This window comes from Phacochoerus africanus, chromosome 1, assembly GCF_016906955.1.
Source record: "Phacochoerus africanus isolate WHEZ1 chromosome 1, ROS_Pafr_v1, whole genome shotgun sequence".
Taxonomy (NCBI): domain Eukaryota; kingdom Metazoa; phylum Chordata; class Mammalia; order Artiodactyla; family Suidae; genus Phacochoerus; species Phacochoerus africanus.
Window position 1 is genome coordinate 55592450 of NC_062544.1, and position 27465 is coordinate 55619914.

At 41.9% G+C, this 27465-nt stretch overlaps 2 protein-coding genes across 2 annotated transcripts in view; both read left to right on the forward strand.

The window, feature by feature from the left end:
* Positions 1–6483, forward strand: part of C9 (complement C9) — a 57222-nt gene extending 50739 nt beyond the window's left edge. Inside the window, exons 10-11 of the mRNA XM_047753962.1 lie at positions 825–1053; positions 5712–6483. Of these exons, the coding sequence (XP_047609918.1) occupies positions 825–1040 (216 nt within the window). The 3' untranslated portion in view covers positions 1041–1053; positions 5712–6483. The remainder of the gene's footprint in view (positions 1–824; positions 1054–5711) is intronic.
* Positions 6484–19940: 13457 nt separating this feature from the next.
* FYB1 (FYN binding protein 1) overlaps positions 19941–27465 on the forward strand; it is a 177967-nt gene continuing 170442 nt past the window's right edge. Inside the window, exon 1 of the mRNA XM_047766660.1 lies at positions 19941–20015. Coding sequence (XP_047622616.1) covers positions 20013–20015 — 3 coding nt within the window. The 5' untranslated portion in view covers positions 19941–20012. The remainder of the gene's footprint in view (positions 20016–27465) is intronic.

A 27465-nucleotide genomic window follows, 5' to 3' on the forward strand; every position in this document is an offset into this window, starting at 1 on the left:
AATCCCTGTTTGTTCATTTTTAAAACGCATATACCTGTACTTTATAGTGCCTATCACAGATTCCATTTTACATGCATCCATATGATTATTTAGAAGTCAGTCTCCTTACCTCTGTAATGGAATCGCCATGATTTTACAGAGATCATGACTAGTTTTGATCCCAGGGATTTAGTCTTAAAAGTTAACATCAGAGTTCCTGTTGTGGTTCAGTGGGTTAAGAACCCAGCTAGTATCCATGAGGATGCAGGTTTGATCCCTGGCCTCCATTAGTGGGTTAAGGATCCCCTGTTGCCACAAGCTGCAGCATAAGCTACAGAGGCAGCTTGGATCCCATGTTGCTGTGGATGTGGCATAGGCCTGCAGCTGCAGCTCTGATTCAGTTCCTAGCCTGGGAACCTCCATATGCCTCAAGTGTGGCATAAAAAGGAAAAAAAAAAAAAGGCTAACATTATATCTGGGAATAATAATCATTCAGTAAGCTGTGGGTTTTTTTGTGGGGTTTTTTTTTATTTCCTTTTTTTGCTTTTTAGGGTCACACCTGAGCCATATGGAGGTTCCCAGGCTAGGGATCAAATCAAGCTGCAGCTGCCGGCCTACACCATGGTTCATGGCAACACCAGATTCTTAACCCACTGAGCAAGGCCAGGGATTGAACCTGCATTCTTACGGGTACTACTTGGGTTTGTTACCATTGAGCCACAACAGAAACTCCAATAAGCCTTTGTCGAATCAATGAATCAACAAATCAACGAATAAATAATTTAGAAAAAATATTGCACAAGGTCCGTCCACAGAAAAAGATTTAATGTTCTGCTCTCTTGCAGCTGTCTCCGATATATGATCTGATTCCAGTGAAACTAAATGATGCACATCTAAAGAGACAAAATTTGGAAAGAGCCATTGAAGACTACATCAATGAATTCAATGTAAGAAAATGCCAACTGTGCCAGAATGGAGGGACAGTGATTCTGCTGGATGGACAGTGTTTGTGTTCCTGCCCAAACAAATTTCAGGGAATTGCTTGTGAAATCCCAAAATAGAAAATCTCTGAAGGTGAGAACAACTTCTTTGATATTATTAAGGACATAAATATACATTTAGGTGTTAACTTGAAAGCTATCTCTTGAATTAATTTGCCTTAAACTTTCTAGGTTATCCACATAAACAGAGGATGAAAATGGAATGAATAGTGGAAATGGGCAAATTAGCCTTTATATATCATTTAGCATGCAGTTTTAACATCTTCTACCTCTATATCTCAACAGAACTATAAACAAATAATAAATTGTAATGACTGTGTTGCTTTTTAATTATAAAAAAAGTTCATATAAAGGAAAAATTTTCAGAAATATAGCAAGCATCCAAGTACTCACCATCAGAATTAGCAAATGTTAAACACATATGTATCATGGAATTCTCTTGTGGCACAGTGGGATTAGGATCCAGCATCCCAGCTGCTGTGGTATGGGTTTGATCCCTGTCACAGGAACTTCCACAGGCTGCAGGCATGGCCCCCCCGCAAAAAAAAAATCATATATACTTTGTATATGTATATATAGTATACTATATGTGGATATGTGTATATACATTGGCATAAATACTTCAGAACCCCTTTACAAGAAAACAATCACAGGGAGTTCCCTGATGACGAAGCAGGTTAAGGATCCAGCATTGTCACTGCAACACCTCAGGTTGCTGCTATTGTCAGGTTTGGTCCCTGGCCTGGGAACGTCCATGTGCTGCAGTCCCGGCCAAAAAAAAAAAAAAGAAAAGAAAAGAAAGGAAAACAATCACACTTACAATACAAATACTTTGTACCACATCACCTCCCCTCAAAAAAAACCCAGATCCATTCCTCTGTCCCATACTACTCAGCTGTGGTCACTTTCTTTTTTTTATTCTTCCAGTTTTACTGATACTAAATTGACATCCAGTACTGGGTTTAAGTTGTACATTTAAGTGTACAAGATGATGACTGACTTTCATACATCGTAAAATGATTATATTACCACAATAAGTTTACTGAATATCCATCATCTCATCTATCAATACCAAACGAAAGAAATAGAAAAAAAAATTGTTTTCCTTGTGATGAGAATGCTTAGGATTTAATCTCTTAACAGCTTTCACATATAACAGAGCAGTGTTAATTATATTGTTCATGTTGTGCATTATATCCCTAGTACTTATTTATCTTATAATAGAAGTTTTACCATTTGACTGCCATCAACCAATTCCTCCTCCTCCTACCTCCTGCCTTTGGTAGCCACAAATCTGACCTCTTTTTCCATGAGTTTGTTTGTTTTTGAAGTATAATTGACCTACAACACTATCTTAGTTCCTGTAACACAACATAGTGATTTGATATTTCTATACATTTCAGAATGAATTCCATGATAAGTCTAGTTACCAACTGTCACTATTCAAAAAAAGAAAAAAAAAAGAAAGAAAGAAAGAAAGAAAAGAAATGAAAGAAAGAAAAAGAAAACTGAGATTCTGTTTTCACCGTATTCAGGTAAAAACAGAATCACCAAAATCATATTATTTTACTTTTTTCCAAAGAGGAATGACTTTAGCTGTGTTTCTAACACTAAGAGGATCTGCTTAGTCTTTCTTTCTGTTAGAAGTAATGAGAATCCTGATAGGTAAGTAAGATTTAACTCAACTGTTAATTATCACAAGATTAGCTAGTTAGATTAACTCCTATGAAAATCATAGCTTACATCTTTGATTGAATAAGCAGTTTACTAAAAGAAAACGTCTGAAGCAATTATATAGTTTCCTCAAAGATTCACAGCCTCAAGTCTATCATTCAACCATACTTTCAATTATTGCTATGAAATTTTTAATATTACAAGAATATCTTTTGCCCTTCTTAGCAAACACACTTAGAAATCTATATGCACAGTGATGATATACATGTAGATTTGCCTTAAATTTTAAGATAATTGGTTTATCCTACATACTAACTCTGTCTCCCATGTATCTAAAATGTCAATCCAGGAGTTATTGGTGGTTCAACAGAATAAGAACCTGTCACTGCAGTGGCTTTTGTTACTGTTGCAGTGCAGTTTCCATCCCTGGCCCTGGAATGTCGGCATGCTGCAGGCTTTGCCAAAAAAACAAACAAACAAAAAAGTCAATCCAATGTTCTGTATTCCAAAAAGCATTTTTGTAGTCTCCAAAAATCCATACTTAGTACCTCTGTTTTCTACCTATTTTTCTCTATGTGGAATATTCTGTAGCTTTCTCTGATTTCTTTAGCCCTGTCTTCTATTTTTCCAGTTTTTGTTTTGCTTTGTTTTGCTTTTAGGGCTGCACTCTCCGCATATGAAAGTTCCCAGGCTAGGGGTCAAATCCACAGCCACAGCAACGCCAGATCCAAGCCACGTCTTTCACCTACACCACAGCTCATGGCAATGTTGGATCCTTAACCCACTGAGTGAGGCCAAGGATTGAACCTGCACCCTCATTGTTCCTAGTCAGATTCATTTACCGCTGAGCTACAAAGGAAACACCTGTTTTTGTTTTTGTTTTTTCCCAGCTACATATAATCTATACCTTTTAGCCAATCTTTTGAGGATTTTTAAAAAATTGTTTTAATTGGAGTTCCCTTGTGGTGCACTGGGTTAAAGATCTGGCACTGTCACTGCAGTAGTTAGGTCAATACTGTGGTATGGGTTCAATCCCTGGCCCTGGAACTTCCACATGTTATGGGTGTGACCAAAAAAATATTTTAATTATGAAAAAAGTATAATTAAATTGTAAATAAATTTAATTTCTTTTTTTTTTTTTCAAATCTATTCTTTTTCCTTCCTAACCTTCTGGATTTTTTTTTTCCTATTTTTTTCTCTTTGAACATGTAAAACATGTTCACATATAAATTTCTCTCAGGAGTTCCCATCATGGCTCAGTGGTAACAAACCTGACTAGTATCCATGAAGACATGGCAATCCCCGGCCTTGCTCAGTGGGTTAAAGATCTGTCATTGCTGTGAGATGAGGTGTAGGTTGCAGACGCGGCTCAGATCTGGTGTTGCTATGGCTGTGGTGTAGGCCGGCAGCTACAGCTCCGATTTGACCCTTAGCCTGGGAACCTGCAGGTGTGGCCCTAAAAGGCAAAAAAAAAAAAAAAAAAAGTTCCTCTCAGAGCTCCTAGGTGGTTCAGCAGGTTAAGGATTCAGTGTTATCACTGCTGTGGCTCTGGTCACTGCTGTGGTGAGGGTTCCATCCTTGGCCCAGGAACTTCCACATGCCACAAGCCTGGCCAATAACAACAAAAAAAAGTCTCTCAGATTGATCCATAGTATACAGTTTCTATAGTTACTCTCATGGCATTAATTTCTTCCTTGAGTACTTCATAATTTTTTATAACAGGCCTAGTCGTCAGTGAAAATAGTTTTCTGTGAGAACCTTGTCCACTCCAAGTAGTGAGAGTATATGCTACGTTAGGGTTAGTTCTCTTCTTGGGAGGCCCTGTTGTTTTCATGCATTTGCACCAGTCTTTATGTAAATTTCTTGGTTTAAGTTCTATATTTTGGGATTGTGAATAATGAAAATCAAGGTCATTTTTGGGAACGAGGGACCTTCAGGTTGACCTTTCACACCTGACCAGGGAAGGTCCATGGATTCCTTGCTGAGACATCAGACCACAGTGAAACCTTTCCTGCTGAGTCTTTCCCTTGAGGAATCGCTTCCAGGCATCTAAATCTGTGAAGAATGAATGTTCAGTTCCAGCTTTCCACTCAAACAGCCAATCCCCATCCTAAGATTGAATACCTTAAGATACCATCTTTCTCTTTTTCTTTCTTTTTTTTTTGCTTTTAAGGGCACCACCCACAGCATATGGAGGTTCCCAGGCTAGGGGTCCAATCAGAGCTGCAGCTGTCGGCCTAGGCCAGAGCCACAGCAATGCCAGATCCGAGCCATATCTGTGACATACACCACAGCTCATGGCAACGCTGGATCCTTAGCCCACTGAGCAAGGCCAGGGATTGAACCCGAGTCCTTGTGGATACTGATTGGGTTCATTAACTGTTGAGTCACCATGGGAACTCCGTGGTGAGCTTTTTTAAAAGGGCAAAAACAGAAACGTAGCGAAACAGATATCCATCCTAATTCAGTTACACCAACACCTTTGTGGTGGATGTTGCCTGGACATGGTTCTTTTTCTTCTTCTTTCTTTTTTCTTTTCTTTTTTCTTTTTTTAATTATCTAGTTATTCTAATCTATGGCTGGGGTTTAAAACCTCCATTCTGGACCCAGGCCATTTATCACTTCTTTGATGAAATCTCCTCCAGCACCTCCAGGAATCAGTTCTCTATCTACACTCTCTGAGTTCGATTGCCTCTGTTCTTCTGGCACTAATGACATTTACTCTCTGGGCACAAGATGAACACCCCCTCTACTTTGGAAATATGTCTTATATCTTAATTCTTTCTTTTATGAGCTGCATGCAAAATTTCTCAGGCCAGGGACTGAACCCGCACCACAGCTGTGACTCGAGCCACAGCAGTAACAACTCTGGATCCTTAACCTGATGAGCCATCAGGGAACTTAATGTGCATTAAACCTCATTCTTTTCCCAGCACCTACACAGTGTCTGGCCCATCATGGTACAACAGGATAAGAGGATGAATAAATGAATGAGTATTGACTCAAAGTTGAAATCCTGTTAATCTTTAAGATTTGCTAATCCTTTGTCTTCTCTAGGATTGCCAGCCCCCCACCTCCAAAAAAAAAAAAAAAAACTGAGCTGTTGGTTTCCCTGGGATCATATGGAAAGAAAAACACCAGGACTGTCTAGAGATAGTCCTTGCTACCAAATGAAAAGCAACATGCTTCATGAAAATCCCCCCAACCTCTGAAGTCTCCTCTCTCAGATCCACAGAGCTTCTTCTCTTCCTTGAACTCCTATGGTTTCCAGTTTTTTATTACATAATGAGGAGAGTCAGCAGTCAAATATGCCAAGACTGCTTTCTCCCACAGGCAATGCCAATCTCTTGCTAACAAAACAAAATTAAATTAAAAAGAAAGTGTTGGTTAAAAAGACCTTAAAGTCATTGCCAAAGTTCTTTGTATGACGAATACGTTCTGCCAGTTCCATCACCACAAGTCTGTACCATGCAATTTCACTCCTGTTTACATACTTGTGTCATGTTCGGTCATTTGTAGATACGTGCATGCCTTCGTTCTGAAAATACAAACACCCACCACAAGCACAGCACTCTGCTTTTTAAGTCTTAGCTCTCTGGTTTAACTCTATGTGTCTAAGGGGAAAAATTTTTGTATTTGTAACCAAAAACTATTAGATTCAGTAATGTGAAATTGCCTTTATTCAGTCATAGTTTACCAAAAAATGAAAACAAAACAAAACACAAAACCCAGCGATTCCATATGGTCCCCTAAATACCTAGCGTTATAAGTTGTATAAAGTAAGTCTACCCATATAAGAAGTTAATTAAAGGAGCTGGCTGTACAATTGTATTCATTAGATAATGTGGTACTTGAGAGCTTTTAAAGTTCCCATCATGGCTCAGTAGTTAACGAATCTGACTAGGAACCATGAGGTTGCAGGTTCGATCCCTGGCTTTGCTCGGTGGTTAAAGATCCGGCATTACCGTGAGCCATGGTGTAGGTTGCAGATGCAGCTTGGATACCGAGTTGGTGTGGCTGCGGGGTAGGCCGGCGGCTACAGCTCTGATTAGACCCCTAGCCTGGGAACTTCCATATGCTGCGGGTGCGTCCCTAGAAAAAGGCAGAAAGACAAAAAAAAAAAGATCTGAGAGCTTTTGAAAAGGTCTGAGAATTCTGAAAAAGGAAGGAGGAGGAAGAGAGGGAAAAGGGGAAGAAAAGAAAGGATTCAAAATATGAAAAGAAAAACACAAAATCAAAATTAATCAATTTTTAATTAAATGCCAAGAACATTATCATGATTATCGTGTCAACTCCACTCCTTGTTATACTTTTTTTTTTTTTTTGGTCTTTTTAAGGCTGCACCCTTGGCATGTGGAAGTTCCCAGGCTAGCGGTTGCTGCTGGATCCTTAATCCACTGAGTGAGGCCAGGGATTGAACCGGAGTCTTCATGGATACTAATCGGGTTCATTACTGCTGAGCCATGATGGAAACTGCTGTTATTCTTATTAATAAACTTTTTCACATCTTTATAAATAAATTTAAGTTAGTTTTTCTCACTTCAAGAAATTTTCAAGAATATACATGATGGTTGAGAGGTCATAATAACAAATAATTTTGAAAGTAAAACCTAAAAAATACTTTTCAAGTTTTTTTTTTTTCTTCTCAAAGAAAAAGATTGTTGGAGTTCTCACTGAGTTGCTGCAGTGGGATTCTGTCCCTAGCCTGGAGACTTCCATATGCTGTGGGGATGGACAAAAAAAAAAGAAAAATATTGGTGGATATGAGATAAACAAACATATATGTATTTTGTCTTTTCTAGGGCTGCACCCACCGCATATGGAGTTTCCCAGGCTAGGAATCTAATCAGAGCTGTTGCTGCTGCCTACACCATAGCCATATCAACGTGGGATCCGAGCCGCATCTGAGACCTACACCATAGCTCACAGCAAAGCCCGATCCTTAACCCACTGAGCGAGGCCAGGGATCGAACCCACAACCTCATGGTTCCTAGTCGGATTTGTTAACCACTGAGCCACGATGGGAACTCTAGCATATGAGATATATTTTAATGTTAGGTATGGTACAAAGATGGTGCTTTAAAAATAAAAGTCCTGGGCTCTTGAGGGTGTAAAATAGCTCAGAGCTCAAAAGACTAATATTTCCTACTCCCAGAAAGCTGAGTGAATCAGAAAGGATTAGGATGTTAAATGAATACAAATACTGAACTCTGTTCTTAGTCCACTGTTGAGTTTTTGATGGATCTGGATCAAGGTAAAGTTATCATAGTTACTACTGAGACTTCCTTGCAACCTTGCAAATTATAAAATAGCCAAACAAGAGGTTCTTGTCATGGCTCAGTGGAAATGAGCCCAACTAGTATCCATGAGGATGTGGGTTCAATCCCTGGCCTCACTCAGGGGGTTAAGATCCAGCGTTGCCACAAGTTGTGGTGTAGGTCGCAGATGTGGCTCGGATCCTGTGTTGCTGTGGCTGTGCCGTAAGCTGGCAACTACAGCTCTGATTGGACCCCTAGCCTGGGAACCTCCATGTGCCACCAGTGAGGCCCTAAAAAGACAAAAGACAAAATAAAATAAAATAAAATAAAATAAAATAAAATAAAATAAAATAAAATAAAATAAAATAAAATAAAATAAAATAAAATAAAATAAAGTAAAATAAAATATAAAATAGTCAAACAAGAAAAGAGCTGAGCCTTGACCAGACCCCCAAGGGTAAGCTTAATAATTTATCAGAGTCCCTTTCCTGGAAGTGGGGGGAATAGTGCAGATTCACTGTTAACAGTGAGATTCTCCAAGTTCCTCCAAAGGCGGTGTATCTGGTAGAGCATATCCAGCAGGGTGCACCATTGACACACCAGACACTGCCCAATGGGAATCAGCACAGAGAAGTCTCTGGACGAAACTGAGGAAGAATCACCAGAAATTGGGGGGAAATGAGGGCCTCCTGGCTGCTAAATTTACCTGGCTCATCTTGGATTGTGGTTTCCTGAGAAGGGAAGTCCTAGCTTGCTCCCGCCAGACTGAATGCAGTACGACCCACACACACCCCCAGAGAGTACCACCAACTCAAAGAGCAAGGGATGTTGGGGGGAAACAGACTGCACGTTCAGATCATTGTACTGAACTCCAGCCTATATCAAAAGGACCTGGGGGCAGTTCCCGTCATGGCTCAATGGTTAATGAATCCGACTAGGAACAATGAGGTGGCGGGTTTGATCCCTGGCCTCGCTCAGTGGCTTAAGGATCTGGCGTTGCTGTGTGCTGTGATGTAGGTCACAGACGTGGCTTAGATCCTGCATTGCTGTGGCTGTGGCTGTGATGTAGGCTGGTGGCTATAGCTCCGATTAGACCCCTAGCCTGGGAACTTCCACATGCCCTGGGTGCAGCCCTAGAAAATAAGAGGGGAAAAAAAAAAAAAAAGACCTGGGGAAGCTAGATGGGCTTTCATGTTTCCTTGGGTATAATGGGAAAACAAGCTTCAGAGAATCACTATATTTAAAAAAATTTTTTTTCGCTTTTGCTTTTTAGGGCTGTACTCTTAGCATATGGAAGTTCCCAGGCTAGGGGTCCAATCAAAGCTGTAGTTGCCGGCCTATGGCACAGCCATAGCAGCACAGGATCTGAGCCACATCTGTGACCTATCCCACAGCTCATGGCAACGCTGGATCTTAACCCCCTGAGTGAGACCAGGGATCGAACCCATATCCTCATGTATATTAGTCAGGCTCATTTCTGCTGAGCCACAACGAGAGCTCCTAAATTTTTTTTTAATTGGAATACTGTTGATTTACAATGTTGTGTCAATTTCTGCTGTATAGCAAAGTGACCCAATCATGCATATCTTGCTGTTGTACACATAGCAAGACACTGTGCCCCAAAAACTCATAAGAGTTAGTGTCCCAATATTTATGAAAAATGCCCAAAATGGTTAATAAAAACTAAGCTCTGGAATCCCCGGGCCGCCTAGCAGTTAAGGATCCTGGGTTGTCATTGCTGTGGCTCAGTTTCGATCCCTAGCACGGGAATTTCCCCATGCCACGGGTGAGGCCAAAAAAAAAAAAAAAAAAAACTAAGCTCAGCTTATATTTATCCTAAAAGAAAATAAAGCTTCTCCCTCTCTCCTCTACGAGTACTCTATACAGTACATATATATATATATATATGTATACTATAAGGTAAGGGTCCAATTTTATTCTTTTGCCTGTGAATATTCAGTTATGATCAGTAACTTTTCACCATTTCACCATGTGCTACCCTACTAAAGTCAATCTGCCTGGAAAGGACAAAAGAGGAGCAGGATGACATAGAATTCTTTCACAAATTGTATTCTAATGTTTCTTTTCCTAGCTTCATTACAGACACTCCTAAGCCCTCCATGTAACATTATTAAATAAATAGTAGTAGTACATTTCAAAAGCTACTATAGAATTGAAAATAGAAGCATTCCTATTCTTCTGACCAAAAAGAAAATTGTCACTAGGTTATACTCAGACATGACCAGCTTTGTCATAGGACATAATTTTTGTATTAAGGTCAGCTTCCTATGTGAAAAAATCCTAATTTGAGTATAAACTATAGAAAAAGACAAAGCTTGAGTAATTTTTCAAATGGAGAGAATAGGGTATCTAGGGTGAAAAAAAAAAAATAAAGAGAGAAAGGGAACACAAGGAAAAAGAGTAAAGCCAGGTGATGTGCTGAAACTACAGAACTCCTGGTGGGTCTTGAACCCACAGGCTGTGACTTGACCCCAGCCAAAACCCACAGTAGGACTTGACTACTGCCTTTTTTTTTTCTTTTTTAGGGCCATACCTGCGGCATTTGGATGTTCCCAGGCTAAGGGTCAAATCAGAGCTACAGCTGCCCCCAACAGCCACAGCAACACCAGATCCTTAACCCACTGAGTGAGGCCAGCGATAGAACCTGCATCCTCATGGATTTTAGTCAGGTTCGTTTCCACTGCACCACAGCAGAAACTCCCCTGACTACTGTCTTTTAATTAAAATCACACACCTGGTCTCAGGACTCACTGAAGTTGAGGTTCTTTATATCTCAGTGCAGAAGGAATTCATGAGAGGGGAAAGTGATAGGAAAGAAGTTGCTTTGTCTGTGGAGATACACACTCCACAGACAAAGTGCAGGCTCTTAGAAGGTGAGAGTGGCTCTGAGAGACACCCCACTGACAGAGTGTGGGCTGTCTCAGGAGGTGCGAGGCCCCAAAATATGTGGGTGGTGAGATTTTATGGGCTGAGGAATTTCATAAGCTAATGAGTGGAGTTTCATAGGCTAATTTCATAGGCTAATGGTTATTCCAGCTATTTCAGGGAAGGGGAGGGGATTTCTGGGTATTCACTTCTGGGCCTTTAATGGTTGGCCTGGGAACTGTCGTGGCACCTGTGGGCATGTCATTTAGCTAATGTATTGCAATGAGCATAGAATGAGGCTCAAGGTCTAAGAGAAGTCGAATCTTCTGCCATCTTAGATCTAGTTGGTTCTAAGGGGTTTTTGTCATACCCTCAACGTCTACATCATAGTTTTAAAGGCTGTGCCCTGCCCCCTTCCCTCCTGTTTCACTGCGAGCCCCTCAAATTCCGAGAGAGGGTAAGATACAAATTGTAGCCAAAATAAGAAAGTAGTGAGTAAATTCATATATAACATAAGAATACTCCTAGAAGCTTTGTCTTTTTGCTCTCCAAGTTAATTGGTTTGATGAAAGACTGACTCCTTGGAGTTCCCATTGTGGTTCAGCAGGTTAAGAACCCAACTGAAACTGACAGCACTAGTGGCCTGAACCTAGCCAGAACACAGATTGGGACTTGAACGCACATTTTAAATTAGCACTCACCCGATGTTCAGGTTCTTTATGCCTCCACGCAGAAGGAATTCAGTGAGAGACAAAGTGATAGGCAAGAAATAGATTTATTAGAGTAGGATGCTTCTGAGAGATGCAAGCGGGAAGCTCTGACCAGAGGATCCGCTGGGCTACAGCTTTTATCATCCAAGGGTGGGGGCAGGGGCGGAAGAGACTGCCTCTTCCTTTACTAGCTCCTCCTTAGTGTCCAGTAAGGTGTGTATTCAAATCAGCCGAAGGGTGGTCCTCAAACTCTTACCCTTGGTCTGCCCTGAATACAGGCCTAATCCCATCCCCCACCCAACGACCTGAGGCAATTCTCAGGCCTCCACTAGTCAACCAAGCTTGCCTTGCACTGATGACTTTCTTCAGCAGTTTTTTGGGGTTTTTTTTTTTTTTTTTTGTCTTTCTGCCATTTCTTGGGCCACTCCTGCAGCATATGGAGGTTCCCAGGCTAGGGGTCGAATCGGAGCTGTGCTGCCGGCCTACACCACAGCCACGGCAACACTGGATCTGAGCCACGTCTGCAACCTACACTACAGCTCACGACAACGTGGGATCCTTAACCCACTGAGCAAGGCCAGGGATTGAACCTGCAACCTCATGGTTCCCAGTTGGATTCATCAACCACTGAGCCATGACGGGAACTCCGAGCAGTTTTTAACTTATAGTGATCTCCCAGTGTCCCCTTAATTTCCTTCTTTGACTATGGTCCTTTATCAGGACTTCTACAACTACCTGTGCCTACTCCATCCCTATCACAACTAGTATCCATGAGGATGTGAGTTTGATTCCTGGTATTGATCAGTGGGTTAAGAATCCAGCATTGCCACAAACTGAGACATAAGTTGGAGATATGGCTTGGATTTGACATTGCTGTGGCTGTGGATGTGGCTGTAGCTGTAGCTCCAATTAGACCCCTAGCCTGGGAACTTCCATATGCTGCAGGTGCAGCCCTAAATAGAAAAAAAAAAAAAAAGACTGACTCCTTAAGTAAAATTTGCATTATTTCATCATTGTCCTAATTCAGCAGGTTTTTTAAGACTTCAGTAAACATTTGTCTGGGGTTGGGTTTAAATTGTAGAGACAATTATTTCCTGCCCTCTTGGGTTTAAGTACAATCTATTCATCCTGTATGCAGATAGGGTAGGGGATCCCCAGAAAAAAACAAAAAAAAAAAACAAAACAGGCATGGCTTTCTTGACATGCGAGTAGCCATTTTTGGCCTAAGCCATTTTGTGTGCTACGTCTGGCCATAATGTTTGTCCTTGAACAGGTCTCAATAATTAATGATCTTAAGGGAACAAAAGAATGCAGAAACAAATGACTGTTATCAGGCAAGAGAAGTGACAATAACAAAGATAATATATCAGTTGTAAAGACTTCCATTTCTATTTCAGATCAGCCTGAAGCACTCAATGACAAGATCAACTGGAATCTAAAGCATGATGGTGTTGACCTTAGCTGACCCTCACGACTTCGACGAACTAAAGCTTGGATTCAGTCAACTGCCCCTTCATGAATATACATCTACCCTTAGCTTAAAACTTCCCAATTTTGTTCTTCTGCTTTGGAAAAAAAAAACCTCTGGCCTTCTCTTTACTTGCTACAAGTAATAAATCCTTCCTTTGCTAAGGTTTGGTTGTGTCTTTAGGCTCAACACCCACCAAGAAGCAAACCCAACTTTCAGGTTACGATTCTATTGAAAGATGAATTGAAGTTAATGAATACATATTTCTTCCCAGAGCACTCATGTTCTGAAAGGGTTATGGCCTCCCTTCATCAAAATATGAAGCACAAGAGTGAAAAAACAAAACCCATTTTGTTTTCAAAACAAAAAGTGAAAGGGAAATAAGCCAAATCAAGGAAGCACCCATTTCCTCCTACACAGCCTTTTTAAGCATGCCTGTTCTTATCCTGTTTTCTGCTTGCTACTTTCCACTTGGCTATTTCATATCTATCCATGCAGGGAAACTAGAATTTCCTTGAATTCCTATGAATCTATTTTGTGAGTTTGTGTTGTACTTTCCTGGCACAGTTCACCTGCATGTTGATAAAAGGAGACAAGTTTACAAAATAATGAAGTTTAACGGACCAGTTTTCTGGTCTGGAAACTTGTGAGGTCACTTAACCTTTCTATGTTTTCATTTCATCATCCAAAAGCACCAATGTAGTGACCATCTCCTAGGGTGTTAGAATATTTTAGCCAAGAGTTCTCCTCCAGCTTCCCATAAATGACGGGTTTCAAGGAGGCTGTCCACAGGGAGAATTTGTGTGAAAATTGTATACTGCTTTCATCAGATTCTGAAAAAAAATAAAATAAAATAAAAGCCACTCTAGGATTTAGGGTAACAGAAGAAAGTAAGAAAATCAATTCATGCTAGAGGAGTTTCAGATCTAGTTAGGGAGTTAGACTTAATGCGGCCAACACAATGGGAGAAACATCAAAAGCAGACAAAAGAGCTTCCTTCCTGGTGCAGCCTGCAGGAGTCCAGGAAAAGGGGGAGATGAGTGGCCCAGCGGCAGAGAAGGCTTCCTGAAAGAGGTGAGATGCCATGTCCTCCTGTTCTATCTCGGGGGTCTTGCCCAGGCTTGTGCGTGTCAGGCACATAAAGATGATTATTTGTTTCTAGACTTTCTAAAGCTGAAACTGTGTTAAGAGCTGATAAGTATTTGTTAGACCTTTATGCTAACAATTTCAACCATGCTCCTTTTACAACCTGATAGGTACGATGACAAAGCCTTTTTTTTTTTTTTGGCTTTTTTGCTTTTTAGGGCTGCACCTGTGGCATGTGGAGGTTCCCAGGCTAGGGGTCTGATACAAGCTATAGCTGCTGGCCTACACCACAGCCACAGCAACACCAGATCCAAGCTGTGCCTGCAGCCTACACCACAGCTCTGGGCAATGCTGGATCCTTAACTCACTGAGGAAGGCCAGGGATCAAACCCCCAACATCATGGTTCCTAGTTGGATAGGTTTCCGCTGCGCCACGACAGGAACTGCAACAATGCTTTTAAATAAGGGTCAATAAGTAGTGTTACTGAAATTGTTATTTGTGTTCTCTTCTTCGGTCTTGCAAACTGACTTTAGAAAAAGAAGAAGCTGGATACCCTAGCCCCCTTTAGGTCTCTGGGTTTCACAGTCACCACCTAGCTCTCACTTTGTACCAGGGGGACGGCCTCATTCTACTATTGCCTAAACAAAGACAGTTCTCTAGCATGCAAATTCATGAAAAGAGATTTGAAGAATTACAACCAGTTTTGCATTCTCTAATCTACTTCTCCCTTCTACTAGAAGGAATTATCACAGCACCGATACCACAAAAAAATAACTTTATCTTCTTTAGATGGTATCATTCTTCTGTGTCATCTCTCTTGCATTTCCTGTTTCATTCTCCTGCTCAAGGATTTACATACTTAATTGACTTCACAGGGAATATGCTCACATATGTGATATTTGAAATATATATATTTTAAAAGTAAAATGATTATACTCCAAAAACCAAAAATAAAAACATTGGTGCATGCTGAGTTATGGATAGAAGCTTCAGCCTGTCTTTTCTTAGCCAATGCTTCTCTGAAATATGTTTCTGAGAGATTGCTGAACATGTCAATAACAAATAAAAATTACTTTAATCTGCATTTTGAAATAAACACAAATTGAAATGGAATTCAAATGAATAAACTGAAATTCAATGTTCTCTTAACCAGAGACATGTATAGTTAGCCACACCATTAACAGAAATTGCTAGATTTCTGTTTATTATGTAATTTTTGTCCAATTTACAGGCACAGAGAGGAAATCATAGAATGATCAAGAATCAGTAATTACTACATAGTGCATGGTAAAAATATGTTGATAATCTTAATAATAAACCGTTTCAGAGTGTCAGGATTACTGTTGCCAAAACTTGGCCTCTGTCCACCAGTGCCGAATGGAGACACAGGGAGAGAGTTTTGGGTGAGGGAGAAAAAACTAGCTTTATCACTTTGCCAGGCAAAGGAGGCCACAGCAGGCTAATGCCCTAAAGACGGTGCCCTCCTTTGGAAGAGAAGAGGAAGTGGTTTTACAGTTTGGGAGCTGAAAATAGGGTTGTAGATAAAGATCAGGGTAGATGCAAGTTTTCATTCTTCTTCCAAGTTGTTGTTCAGTGGCCCCGAGACTGGTTCTGGTGGTCCTCCTCTCTAGTTTGCATTCACTGGGGGTTTTTGTTCTGCAGACAAAGATATTGTTATGCATATTCGCTGAAGCGAACCAGGACCCTACGCCAAGGCTGCACTGTTATTTCTGAACAGCTCCTCGCTTTACTCTGCACCCCCTCCTTTCTCTGTTCAGCAACTGAACCTTCCCTTTGGAACTCAGGGAAGTCCTGGAGGCTGAAGCTTTTTCCCTAAAACTCAGAAATGGGGGACGCAGAAAGTCTTGTATGTCCAGAAGCTCCATAGTGTCCCGCTTGTTTTTAGTATTTCTACTGACAAGTCTTGCCTGCTAATCTGTTTATCATCTTCCTCGTAGGAGTAACTTGCTCATCCTTTTATTTTTTTATTACTCAATGAATTTTATCACATTTATAGTTGTACAATAATCATCACAACCAAATTTTATAGCATTTCCATCCCAAATCTTCAGTGTATCCTCCCACGCCCTAACCTGTCTCCTTTGGAAACTATAAGTTTTTCAAAGTCTGTGAGTCAGACTGCAAAGAAGTTCATTGTGTCCTTTTTTAAAATACCACATGTAAACGAGAGCATTTGATGTTGTCTCATTGTCTGACTTACTTCACTTAGCATGATAATTTGTAGGTTCATCCATGTTGCTAAAAATGCCAGTATTTTGTTCATTTTAATGGCTGAGTCATATTCCATTGTATATATGTACCACATCTTCTTTATCCATTCCTCTGTCAGTGGACATTGTTTCCATGTCTTGGCTATTGTATACAAAGCTGCAATGAACATTGGAGTACATGTGTCTTTTCGAGTCATAGTTTTCTCTGGATAAATGCCCAGGAGTGGGATTGCTGGTAGCTCATCCTTTTAGAGCCCAGATTTGCCTTCACCTTGAAACCAGATGAAGAACTTTAAAAAGTACTGACCTTTGGGCCTCAAAACTAGGTAGGATGTTTATTTAATGGTCTGGGGTTAAGCCTGGGAGCTGGAATTTTTTTTTTTTAGATCTTTTTTTTTACAGCCATGCCTGCGACATATGGAAGTTCCCAGGCTAGGGGTTGAATCGGAGCTACAGCTGCTGGCCTACACCACAGCCACAGCAACACCTGATCCAAGCCACATCTGTGACCTACACCACAGCTCACAGCAACGCTGGAAACTTAACCCACCGAGTGAGGCCAGGGATCAAACCTGCGTCCTCAAGAATGCTATTCAGGTTTGTTACCTCTGAGCCCCAGTGGGAATTCCAAAGGAACTGGGATTTTTTAAATCTACCCAGATGATTTTAATGTGCTTCCAGATTAAAAGCCTCTGCTTTAGACTCTAAACTGTACTGTCCCAGCAGATAGTGGACGAGAAGCTTTCTGGTTAAACTAAAGAATGTCTCCATCTCAAGGTCTTCTTCTGGCAATGGCTTATATCTGAAAGCTTACCTGGTTCTCATATCTGCCTTGCCTTCATTTTCCTGTTCCACTCATTCATTGATGGTTTACTTGTGCCAGAGACGGTGCAATTTCAGATTCCTGACAACCCTCCTAACTCCTGACTATATCAAGCACCACCCTTCTTTAAAATACCTACAGGTTTCCAGGCAATCTCAGGGTTTTTTTTTCCCCTGGGACATGACTCTTGCCCTGCCTTTTAACCTTGTCCCGGCAATGACTCCTTCCATATTCCTAACCATATCTTGATTGTGAAAAACATTTTCATTTTAAGAAATACATAATAGGGAACATCCTTTTAATAAAGGATTTTATTGTCATAGTAGTAATTAGCATTAGCTCAGGATTAAATGAAAAACTTTGGTGTTCATTTACTAGTTAATGCAGTAACAAGATCTAGAAATTTACAACCCAAATTAAAGGAGTCAGTTGCCTTTCCTTTGCAATAGGACACAAAGATTATCTTCAGCCCTTGAAATTACCCTAGTGTCTATCTATCTTTCTATCTATCTATATGTATATATTATATATATTAAAAATAAAGGAGAGGAATTTTCATCATGGTGAAGCGGAAATGATTCCAACTAGTATCCATGAGGTTGCGGGTTTGATTCCTGGCCTTGCTCGGTGAGTTAAGGATCTGGCTTTGTCATGAGCTTTCGTCACAGATGAGGCTTGGATCCTGTGTTGCTGTGGCTGTGGCGTAGGCCGGCAGCTGTAGCTCAAGTTGGACCCCTAGCCTGGGACCCTCTATATGCTGCAGTTGTGTCCCTAAAAAGCAAAAAATAGAAAATAAAAATAAAAGAGATAAATCCATGCACCAGTATGTGTTCAGACAAGTATTACAGAAGATTGGCGGGAAATCTGACAAGTTGGGAGCAAATATCATGTCCTTAACTCAAGAATCTCTATTCACCAGTCTGAGAGACTAAGGCATCTATGCTAATGAATATTACCAAAAAGTTAATGCATGAACCTAGACTGACACTTACTTTATATTTTCTATGAAATTAATAACACCCTGTGATAAACTTATTAATATGTCCACTATTTAAATATTGGTGAGATAGGTTTAAATACATTTGGAGTTGATTAAAGTTGTCATGATCCTTCTCTTCTTTTTAAGATTATTGTTTTGTTCTAAACAATTATTATAAGGAATTCCTGCTGTTGCTCAGCGGTGATGAACCTGACTAGTATCCATGAGGATAAGGGTTCAATCCCTGGCCTTGTTTAGTGGGTTAAAGATCCAGCATTGCTTTGAGCTGTGGTGTAGGTCCTCAGATCTGGCATTGCTGTGGCTGTGGCTAATACTGACAGCTGCAGCTCTGATTCAACCTCTAGCCTGGGAACTTCCATATGCCACAGGTGCAGCCTGAGGGGGGGGAAAAAGAAAGAAAGAAACAAGCATTACATACACAAAATAAAAAAGTCAAAAAGTCAGCAAAATACAAAACAAGAATTATTTGTGATAATACCTCCACTTAGGTCAACCACTGTTAACTTTTTTTTTTTTTTTTTTTGCCTTGTAGGGCCACACCCATGGCATATGGAAGTTCCCAGGCTAGGAGTCAAATCGGAGCTACAGCTGCTGGCCTATCCCACAGCCACCACAATGTGGGATCCAAGCCAGGTCTGTGACCTGCATCACAACTCACAGCAAGTCAGATCCTTAACCCACTGAGCGAGGCCAGGGATCAAACACGCAACCTCATGGATACTAGTTGGATTCATTTCTGCTATGCCACAACAGGAACTGCCTTAAATATTTTAAGGGGTTTTTTTGTTTGTTTGTTTGTTTTTTAGGGCCACACCTTTGGCATTTGAAAGTTCCCAGGCTAGGAGTTCCCAGCATGGAGCAGTGGAAACAAATCCAACTAGGAACCATGAGGTTGTGTGTTCAATCACTGGCCCTGCTCAGTGGGTTAAGGATCTGGTGTTGCCATGAGCTGTGGTGTAGGTCGAAGACGCTGCTTGGATCCAGAGTTGCTGTGGCTGTGATGTAGGCCAGCAGCTGCAGCTCCAACTTGACCTCTAGCCTGGGAACCTCCATATGCTGCAGGTGTGGCCCTAAAAAGCAAAAAAAAAAGAAAGAAAGAAAGAAAGAAAGAAAGAAGGAAGGAAAAGGAAGAAGGAAGAAGGAAGAAGGAAGGAAGGAAGGAAGGAAGGAAGAAAGAAAGAAAGAAAGAAAAAAGAAAGAAAGAAAGAAAAGAAGAAAAGAAAGAAAGAAAGAAAGAAAGAAGAGAGAAGAGAGGAAGAAAGAAAAGAAAAAAAAGAAAGAAAGACAGTTCCCAGGCTAGGGGCCGAATTGGAGCTGCAGCTGCCAGCCTACGCCACAGCCATGACAACACAGGATCCAAGCCACGTTTATGACCTATGCCGAAGCTCACAGAAATGCCAGATCCAGATCCTTAACCCACTGAGAAGGGCCAGGGATCGAACCCACATCCTCATGGATACTAGTCAGGTTACTGCTGTGCCACAATGGGAACTCCTATTGTTAACACTTTGATGTGAGTCCTTGATAGATAAACAGATGATAGATCCACAAATACACATTTTATGTAAAGCAACCTAATAACATACATGGGATTTACTATTCAGGCACTTTTAAAAAAATTTTATGTCAGTCTTCCAGACTTCAGAGCTTCACCTGTAGCTGTTTTCATACTATTAATGTGTAATATCTGGATAAACCTGGTCAGTTATACAAATGCTTTGAGAGCTGAGATAACATGCAAATAAACCTTATATATCAATGTGTGAAGACTGGACAGACCACACATTTCAAAAAAGGAAGTACACCCTGCCTAGCAAAGTTGCACACTCACTGTCAGACTCTGACAGCATCTTCTGGGTCGAAGTGTGCCAGGACTTCAAGTCTTTACAATAAAAATGGTAAGTAGTAGATTTTATACCTCTGCTTCATCTCCTAGCAAACATCTAATCCTTTCTAGGTAGAGTGGAGAGGCGTGAGGGTGTTTCAGGGCCGGTCCTCCAAGCCTTTGGAATTTTTGCTTATCTCATCATTGTTATATTTCCTAACATACTGCTAAGGCTTTATTATACCAGAGACGGTGGCTTCAAGAGTTCCGTTTTCTGATTCTAGATTTCAGAATAGAGGAAGAGCTATGCCTTAAAGAAAGAAAAGCTGCGTTCTTCGTCTTTGCTTGTTTAGATCGTTGAATGTTAGAAACCAGTGTAGTCAAGTTTCCTTTTATGAGCATTTTGGAACCCTGACCAGCGCTCCAGTGGTATATACATTGGGCAATATTGCCGAGGATGAATGCTATTTTGACAACATACTGTGTTTTATAAAAGGAACTCTTCTGTTTAAGAAAACGCATTTTGTTGTTTTAATTAACAGAAGCAAACAAAGTCCAAATAGTCCAAATCTTAAGGATGGGTTGTGTTCCCCGAAGTTAACTGAAAGTCACCATTTGGAGAGCACTTAAAAGAGTGACTGAGTTCCCAGGGTACCATAACAGCTGGCTACATTCAACCCGTAGCGTTGCTGAACCACAGCATTAATATCCTGCTACACGGTTTCTATTATTTCTCTGTATAATTGGCTGAGCTCTTGCGCGTGTGCTGTTCTCAGGCTCCCAGAGTCCAGAAGACAGTCCACTTTCTAGCCCACATCCCCCTCCCCCTCTCCGCAGCCCCCAGGAACCTAGAGATCCGTTATCCCTTCTCTTGTCATGGAGAGGATTCCTTCCTTTGGCAGCTCCAAGTGAGCAGATGGGGACTGAGGCAAGGACCCCTACAGGTACTCAGTGGGGGGAGGGAGTGCGCCGCAGGCACTGGAATAGAGAGGGCGAAGGCTTCGTGGCGTGTGTTTGAGCTCTGAAATCTTTTGAGCCAAAAGGCGAATGTGCAGGGGTTGAGAGAGTGTAATCTCACCACGAGGAGAGGGGGAGGAGAGGTGAGGCCAGACTTAGAGTCATGGGGAGAAGAATACCAGAAGGGGGCATGGCGGGGGAGGTGGAAATGGTAGTTCATGGACTCTCCCTGCAGCCCCACGAGTAGAGGAAGGCAGTCACCTGTCAAGGTGAGATTTACAAGCCCCTCTAGTGTTTGCAAACTGGGTCTTCAGATCCAGGATTCTTAGAGGGGAGCTTGACCTTCATTACTGATATCGTCTTCAAAAGTAAATAAGGGAACTGTGCTTTATAGGGTTGTTTGGATTTTCTTAAGGGAAACAGGATGATAATATAAGAAAAAAGAAAGAAAGGTTTAACTGGATAGTGTGTGTTTGGTGTCAAACATAAATAAGAGATCATCGTCTTGGAGTTCCCTGGTGGTCTAGTGAGTTAAGGATCCACCACCGCAACTGCTGTGGCGGCAACAAGTTTGATCCCTGGCAGGAAATTATGCATGCAAAAAAAAAGAGAGAGAGAGAGAGAGAAATATTTCTGTCTTATTACCAGAGTAACACACATCCGGAGTTCCTGTCATGGCTCAGTGGTTAATGAATCCGACTAGGAACCATGAGGTTGCGGGTTCGATCCCTGGCCTTGCTCAGTGGGTTAACAATCTGGCGTTGCCGTAAGCTGTGGTGTAGGTTGCAGACGCAGCTCAGATCCCACATTGCTGTGACTCTGGTGTAGGCTGGCGGCTACAGCTCTGATTGGACCCCTAGCCCAGGAACCTCCATATGCCACGCAAGTGGCCCAAGAAATGTCAAAAAAAAAAAAAAAGAGTAACACATTATTAGAGAAAATTTCTTAGAAATATAGATATGCAGAAATGAAGAAATGACATAATACATATTTAGTATATTTCTATAACCTCAGGGGCAATCACTGTTAAATTCATCCAGATCCTTTTAGAATTTTTTCATTTAAAAATATATCTTAGGCAGTTCCCCATCGTGGCTCAGTGGTTAACAAACCCGAATAGTATCCATGAGGATGCAGTTTTGGTCCCTGGCTTCGCTCAGTGGGTTAAGAAACTGGCATTGGTGTGAGCTGTGATGTAGGTCACAGACATGGCTCAGATCCCACATTGCTGTGGCTGTGGTGTAGGCTGGCAGCTAGCTGCAATTTGACTCCTAGCCTGGGAAATTCCACATGCCGTGGGTTCGGCCCTAAAAAGAAAAAATAAATAAATAAATAAATAAATAAATAAATAAATAAATAAATAAATAAAACTATATCTTATAGGGAGTTCCCCTTGTGGCTCAGTGGTTTAAGAACCCGACTAGAATCCATGAGGATTCAGGTTCGACCCCTAACCTTGCTCAGTGGGTTAAGGATCCGGTGCTGCCGTGAACTATGGTGTAGGTCTCAGACTCAGCTCAAATCTGGCATTGCTTTGGCTGTGGTGTAGGTCAGCAGCTGTAGCTCTGATTTGACCCCTAGCCTAGGAATGTCCATATGCCACAGGCATGGCCCTAATTTTCTTCTTTTTTCTTTTTTTCCTTATTTAAAAATAGTTTTCTATAAGCACTATCACACTTTATATAGCATTTCCTTACCTGCTTTTTTATTTAAAATATCTTGAGGAGTTCCCATCATGGCTCAGTGTTTAACGAATCCGACTAGGAACCATGAGGTTGTGGGTTCAATCCCTGGCCTTGCTCAGTGGGTTAAGGATCCAGCGTTGCCAGGAGCTGTGGTGTAGGTTGCAGATGCGGCTTGGATCCTCGTTGCTGTGGCTCTGGCGTAGGCTGGTGGCTACAGCTCAGATTCGACCCCTAGCCTGGGAACCTCCATATGCCATGGGAGAGACCTAAGAAATGGCAAAAAGACCAAATAAATAAATAAATAAGTATATCTTGAAAAATATCCAAGTTATGCAAGCACTTTTAATGATCATTTTTAATGACTGCATTGTATTCCATAATTTGTTTTAATAATTTCCATACAGTTGAATGCTAAGATTGTTTCTTATTTCAGTTCTCTTTATGGTAACATAGGCGAGACTGTCACAAGCATTCTTTTATATACATTGCCTGATTATTTTCCATTGGCAGAACTACTAGAGGAATAAATGGGTAAAAAAAACAGATATATTTAGACTTTTAATATGTTACCCCCTTGTTAATCTATTTTAAGTTTACCTACTATGTAGTGCCATAGTAAATGAATTTCCCAATTGCAGTTATGGTATATACCTGCTGATCTTTGTAGCATATCAAAGTTATACTAAGAAAGAAATAGATTTCCTTTAGTGTCTCTCTCCCCAACACTGCCTCTGACATTCTATGAGAAGTTGAAGAAAGGCTCGTAGCATATTAAAGGAAGAAAAAAACTCTTTCTATTTTTTCTCCTTGGAAAACATCATAGATCAGTCAAAGGGCCATATTCCTGGATTCTTATGCTCTGCTTACTAGTTATGTGTTTTTTTCACAAGTCACTTAATTAAGCTCTGAGTTTGTCTCCTCCGACAGTGATGAAGATGGTGATGATGATAGTAACATCCGCACAGGGTTATTTTAAGGAGTAAATAAGGGGAGCTCCCGTCGTGGCTCAGTGGTTAACAAATCCGTCTAGGAACCATGAGGTTGCAGGTTCGATCCCTGGCCTTGCTCAGTGGGTTAAGGATCTGGCATTGCTGTGAGCTGTGGTGTAGGTCGAAGACGCGGCTTGGATCCCACATTGCTGCGGCTCTGGTGTAGGCCGATGGCTGCACCTCCAATTGGACCCCTAGCCTGGGAACCTCCATATGCCACGGGAGCAGCCCAAGAAATGGCGGAAAAAAAAAAAAAAAAGGAGTTTCCGTCATGGCGCAGTGGTTAACGAACCCGACTAGGAACCCTGAGGTTGCGGGTTCGATCCCTGGCCTCGCTCAGTGGGTTAACGATCCGGCGTTGCGGTAAGCTGTGGTGTAGGTTGCAGACGCAGCTCAGATCCCACGTTGCTGTGACTCTGGCGTAGGCCGGCGGCTACAGCTCCGATTCGACCGCTAGCCTGGGAGCCTCCATATGCCGTGGGAGCGGCCCAAGAAAATAGCAAAAAGACAAAAAAAAAAAGAGAGAGACAAAAAAAAAAAGAAAGAGACAAAAAAAAGGAGTAAATAAGATGGAGATTATAAAGCATCTATTTCAGGGCAGGCACCAGCCAGACACTGAATGAATGTTGGTTTCTTTGTTTTCAGCCCCAAATAAATGATTTCCTCAAGAGGCATAAAGACTCCCAGTGAACACAGGAGGAGAATGATAATGGCAGTTAACATTTGTGAGCTTTGACCTATGCAGCCCATTAAATTTCTGTAACAATCCTCACAAAGATTTACTGCGATTGTCCCTATTTTCCAGCTGAGAAGATGAAGTCTTGGGAAGGGTGACTCAGTTGCTCACAGTCACAAAGCAACTGAATATTGGGGCTGGAGTGTGGGCACAATTCTATCTGCCCTCAGAGCATGGGCTTTTCTACATTATGCTGCATCCGAGAAAAAGTAAAAGAGTAGGTACAGAGGAAGACACAGCAAGGTGGTCCACGAAAAGCCCAGGACACGCTCTTTGGCGTGTGAGGGGCCTTTCCTCAGGCTGGTGATCGCCTCTGTTAGATTTGGGATTCTTCTGCTGTTGCCATTAGGAATCATCTTATTTTCAGAATTCTTACTTGATTGAAATCTTGCAGAGCCCCTGGGAAGGGAGACTGAAGGGGGTCCTGGCTGTGTGGTTCAGAAAGCAGGATTCAATGAGCAGATGCTCCCTCCCCCTTGCCCCAAGCTCACCTGCTGGGTAACTGGTGTGACTGACGCCTCCTCCTCCAGGCTGAGTGCAGGAACAGAGCATCGGAAAATGAAACCACACCATAGCCCAAGTGATTATGCACAATTCACTTTTTATTGCCCTCTCCCTATAACTTATAGGTAGAGGAACTGTGGAAACTTGTGAGAATAAGGCAGAAAAGTACACTGGGGAGTTCCTGTCGTGGCGCAGTGGTTAACGAATCCGACTAGGAACCATGAGGTTGTGGGTTCGGTCCCTGCCCTTGCTCAGTGGGTTGGGGATCTGGCGTTGCCGTGAGCTGTGGTGTAGGTCGCAGACGCGGCTCGGATCCCGAGTTGCTGTGGCTCTGGCGTAGGCCGGTGGCTACAGCTCCCTAGCCTGGGAACCTCCATATGCCACGGGAGCAGCCCAAGAAATAGCAAAAAGACAAAAAAAAAAAGTACACTGGGCTTTGTGAGAAGGACATCAGCTATTAAGAATGATGGGGGTGTTCCCATTGTGGCTCAGTGGTAATGAACCCAACTAGTGTCCATGAGGACATGGATTCAATCCCTGACCTCGCTCAGGGGTTAAGGATCTGGTGTTGCCATGGCTGTGGCGTAGGCCAGCAAGCTCCGATTCAACCCCTAGCCTGGGAATTTCCATATGTCACAGATTCAGCTCTAAAAAGACCAAAAAAAAAAAAAAAAAGAAAGAAAGAAAAAAAAAGAAAAAAAAAGAAAGAAAAGGATTGGTTTTGGAGTTCCCTGGTGGCTCAGTGGGTTCAGAAGCCAACATTGTCACTGTTGTGGCTCAGGTCACAGCTGCAGAGAGGGTTTGATCCCTGGCTCAGGAACTTGTGCAGGCAGCAAGCATGGCCCAAAAAAACCGGAAAAGGAATGATGGGTTTTACCCACACAATGGTAAGGAGTGGGGGGGTTCTAGGACCAGCATACCCTTAACCTACAATAGGATCTTGACCCACTCTCTCCAGCTCTCTCTCCAGCTGCTCAGTAAAGGTAGATGTTGGCCTAGGTGTTCCTTGATGTTCCTGATTCCACATTTTAGAAGCAAAAAGAAACGACAGTAGGATTCTACTTCTCCAACATCTGGCGTTGCAGAAATTAATCTGCAACCTTAGGTAAATCAGCTTGATTCACAGCCCTGCCCTAAATAGAAATAAAAAGATACCTGTCCCCATGACAAGTATGTTTAGGTACATTCCCAGTTGTAGAATTTTCTGGGGGAAAAAGGGGATGAGCAGATATCAAATAAGGCACACTTTTTTGTATGTTCATCGTGAGGAGAAAAGTAAATCTTTTATGAATAAATCTTAAAGGTTTTAAGAAATGAAATAAAAGTTGGTTTGGGGTTTTTAGGTTTTTTGTTTGCTTGTTTGTTTTTGGCCATGCACGTGGCATTTGGAAGTGCCCAAGACAAGGACTGAACCCTTGTCACAGCAGCAACCCAAGCCACTGCAGTGACAATGCTGGGTCCTTAACCCGATGAGCCACCAGGGAACTCCAGTTTGAGGGTTTATTAGTTTGTTTTGCTCCTTTCAATCATCTTTCAGTTCACACGTGAGCTACTAACAAAGAAATATGTCATCATCACTTTTTATTCAGTGAAGATTTATTGAGCCCCTGCTCCATGTTGGGCTCTGCTGGACAAGAATGCAGGGTTGTAGGGTGAAGGTGTTCCCTGGTAGCCTAGTTGTTAAAGATTTGGCATTATTATCACAGTGGCACAGGATGCCTGGCCTGGGAACTTCCACATGCTGTGGGCCAAAAAAAAATGAATGCCAGCTGAAGAACACAGGAGGGGTCCTGGCTTCCTGGGGCTCACTCTTAGTGCAGTGGGGGTCCCACATTAGCATGCATCAGAATCGCCTGGAGGTTGGGGATGGAGCCTGGGAATTTGCATTTCTGATAAGTTTCCAAGCAACGCTGATGCTGCTGGTCTAGGATCCACACTCAGAGGACCACTGTTCCCCAGGAGAGGAAAAGTTAATTCAAGTAAACAAGTAAAATACCAGGCAGTGAGCTATGAAGGACATAAATAAGGAGCTGAGATAAAACAAATATAGGAAACATCCTCTCTAGATAGGGGCCTGGTCTTCGATGAGGTGATATTTAAACTAAAGCAATGGTGGAGCTCCTGTTGTGGCATAGCGGAAACAAATCTGACTAGGAACCATGAGGCTGCAGGTTTGATCCCTGGCCTCGATCAGTAGGTTAAGGATCCGGTGTTGCCGTGAGCTGTGGTGTAGGTCGCAGACGCGGCTCGGATCCCAAGTTGATGTGGCTGTGGTGTAGGCTGGTGCTATAGCTCCAATTAGACCCCTAGTCCAGGAACTTCCATATGCCTTGGGTGCAGCCCTGGAAAAGACAAAAAAAAGACAAAAATAAATAAATAAATAAATAAATAAGTAAAGTAAAGCAGTGGTTCTCAACCTTGGTTGCACATTGGAATAATGTGAGTAGCTTATAAATCATAGCCCCAGCCCAGACCTGTTACATGGAAACTTTGAGGTGGGAAGTGGGGCCCAGCACAGGCTGAGAATTACTGCACCAAATAGTGAAAATAAGCTGGGCACAGGAAGGTGGCAGTAAAGACTGTTTCAAGCACAAGCAACAGTTGGTGCGAAGGATTCAAGGCAGTGGAGCGCCTGGATCTGCAAGAAGACAG